This window comes from Trichoplax adhaerens, genomic scaffold (assembly GCF_000150275.1).
Source record: "Trichoplax adhaerens TRIADscaffold_21 genomic scaffold, whole genome shotgun sequence".
Classification (NCBI taxonomy): Eukaryota; Metazoa; Placozoa; class Uniplacotomia; order Trichoplacea; family Trichoplacidae; genus Trichoplax; species Trichoplax adhaerens.
Window position 1 is genome coordinate 112,917 of NW_002060962.1, and position 3,340 is coordinate 116,256.

At 38.6% G+C, this 3,340-nt stretch overlaps 1 protein-coding gene across 1 annotated transcript; it reads right to left on the reverse strand.

The window, feature by feature from the left end:
• Positions 1-705: 705 nt before the first annotated feature.
• TRIADDRAFT_31936 (uncharacterized protein) lies at positions 706-1,674 on the reverse strand (the record flags this gene model as incomplete). The annotated part of the gene is made up of 1 exon (XM_002117071.1): positions 706-1,674. One exon carries the CDS (start codon positions 1,672-1,674, stop codon positions 706-708), a length of 969 nt encoding a protein of 322 aa, XP_002117107.1.
• Between the last annotated feature and the right edge of the window lie 1,666 nt (positions 1,675-3,340).

A 3,340-nucleotide genomic window follows, 5' to 3' on the forward strand; every position in this document is an offset into this window, starting at 1 on the left:
ACAATGCTATAGAAATTCACTCTTCTAGTAATCCTCCAACCAGGCCAGGGTCCATCCGTTTTGCGCAGGCGTCAAAGACCCCATCAAAGTAAACGGTCGAGTAATAATTCATGTTGACAAAATTGGCGAAAAGCCGCTTGCAAATGGAGATTGGACTATCCTTGAGTGCATTGCTTGCCTTTACCCTGTATAGGATGCCAAATAAAGCATCAAATACAGTTAAGCGATGATGGAAATGGATATAAGTGATTGTGATTTGATGCAATCTTGCAAGCAATGTCTGTTGTTGATTGCTATGCAAATATGACAATTCTAGTATAGGACGTTTTTTTCCCCATTCGGAGATGAAACAAAAGTCGATATGCAATCATGTCAAATTCTTTTTGACTTCTCTTTCTATATACATAAACGACCCATCACAGCATTCGATGCCAAGTAAAATTATAGTAATATTCTATAGCACAAGTTAGCAACAGCTAATCATCTTTACTCTACGTGTATCCCATGGGTGGACCCAATTTTTGGAAATAGAAATCAACGTTATCTGTGCATATTATATAGCTCTTGTAGGTTAATCAAGAAAAATTGTACTGACGGTTAGGTCCATGCAATCTATCTTATCTACCTTCCAATACGGGTAGGATGAGATAGAAAGGCTTATTTTCTTGCTACAGATGGACTAACCTGTTTAAGTAAAGGATCGATTTAAAGCGATTTGATATTATCAGGTTGAAAAAAGTTCCTCTTGAGTATTTCGTATGTGGCATTGATAATGCCCCAAGAGATTAATGATCTCATAAAATTAGCTTGAACGCCGTAATACAATTTTTGAACACTACGATTTCTGTCGTTAAAGACCTTGATAAAGGTTTTATTGAAACTTGTAAACTCTCCGCCAGCTTTCCGTTGCATGACACTCTTAACGACGTTGAGAGGATAATACATGGTGCTGATAACTGCACCAAGAACGGCACCACTAACGAAATCACTGGCGATATTGCCGGCGCTCGATTGATAATTAGGCAAAATATTTCGAACAGGTTCTCGCAATGCAAAATAGACAGCATTACTAGGTCCATTCCGTATTAAGATCGGAGTTAAACCGCGATAATATTCCTTTAAACCAAAACGCTTTAAATTGTGAAAAGCTTGTACCGTGTTCGTATATTTCCTTTGTTGATGTCGGTCTTGGAGCAAGACTTGAACTCTTTCGAACGGCGTCAAGATTGCTTCAGTGGTTCCAGCTAAGGTAGCGGCAAGTAATTTTACCGGTAGTGCAGGAAGTGTTGATCCATGATTCCAACGATGGATCTGTTTATTATAAAAGTCATACAGGCCAAAAGTCAAGGAAAGTGTAGTACACTTTAACAACAATGGTGGGCCTAGACCTCGATACAAATTTCGAACACCTTCTAATTGTAATTGCTTGACTGCACTGGATAAATTGATACCATGAATCTGTTGGCGAAAGATAGCTTTATTAACAGGAAAAGTCAAGACAATATTGGCGAAAGCAGCACCAGCACCGCAAACAAATTCCGGCGAACTTTTACTATTAGGAGATACATTACTACGAATTTGTGTACTACTATAACCTTCGGTGACATTAAAGTGAACACTTGTCGCATTATTCTTGATCGACGAGAAATGATTTCTGGGCAAATAGATGAGCATGGCTAACGCCGGTGTTTCATGGCTGACTAGCATAAAAGTGACATCCATCTTTTACCATTCATTAGTGTTTTCAACCAGTGAGAATAGCTTGTACAAGCGTTAATATCAAGTCTTTTTCAACACGATAGCTCACTAATCGTGTCCAATTGGACAGTAAAGCAATGGATCAATGTGAGAATTAGGGTGGCTAGTGGCAAATTGCATGTAGAAAAACAACAAATTACCTTGGCAGCGGGCAACCAACAGCAAAATCGAACAACTGAGTCTACTAACTCAATCCTGACTATTTATATCAGTCTAATGGGTGTTCTTCCGTCGGGGCGTAGTTTACAGTATCAATAAATTGGGGATAAAAGGGTATGGAACATGGCTTAGCCTTATAGGCTTTCAACTGTCGTCCACTGGGAAATCTTGTTGCCACTCACCACCCACAAAGACTACCAAAACACCACGCCGAGCACCATCAACTACTATACTTAGATTCGGTATTGATCTAGTGTATATTAGGCAAAATAACTATGACGTCACTTAGCTAGCGAAAAAGGATTGAGCGATCCAACCGCCTTGTATTTTTCTTCCTCTATTGGTAGTCTATGAGGTAGCTCATGTCCAAAATGATTTCTTCTGCTGACCTTTTCAAGGATAGTAGAAATTAGGATTGTATTTCCGAGATAAATTGTCGGAAAAGGATATTGTATCGAGCTCAAAATAATCGTATCAAAATGATGGATGGTAGACGACTATTTATTTGGAAGGGAAGATCAAGCATAGTAGAAATCAGGATTGCACTCAACCAGCTGTATTTAGCCTGTATTTTATAGACAAACCGTCGGGAAAGGGATGTAAAACAACCGAGTGGAATGACGTATGGAGCTACACACATCTTTTTTACACATTACTGGCAAGGGAAAATCAAGGATAGTACAAAGAGGGCTTGTAGTGGACGAGCTGTATTTCATTAACTAACAGTCGCAAAGAGATACTCTGTACAGGTAGTAATAGCAATGTAAAAATGACTGACTGAATCAAGTGGAGCGTGGAGGTGGATGTATTTTTATTTTATCCATTGCTTCCAGCGCAAAATTAATGGCAGTGGAAATTTAAATTCCTGTTTAATAGCTGTACTTCATCAGTAAACAGCCAAAAATGCATACTCAACAGATCTAAAATACCAATAGAAAAATGGTTGACTCCAATTGAACGCGTAGTTATAGCCTCCTGCAAGATGTACAAGTTCTTTTTTTTATACACTACTGTACATCACTTTGAAGGATTTAACGTTGAATTGGATAGCCATTCCTTTCAGTAAGATTTACAGTTCATGAATCCGATTGAAGCAACTATCGCGTATGCATGCTATACATTGTAACTACATTGGAGCTTGAGAGTGATGTAGAGAGTTTGCAAGCTCATCTATTCGTACAAGGTATTCTATACCTGTGTATTCTACTGTAGATAGCAGCAACATGCAGTAGTGCAATTACAAACTGCTAGAGAAAAGATATTTCAATTTTTGAACCTCTTTTTCCTCCTAATAGATTCTACCATGGAATGCAGAATAGCTCATCAAAAGCGTACGTGAAACTCCATTTTCAACATGATTGCAATGGACTAAATATGTTTATATTCGTGATGATGGCATGGTCACCGGACACTGCCACTACCG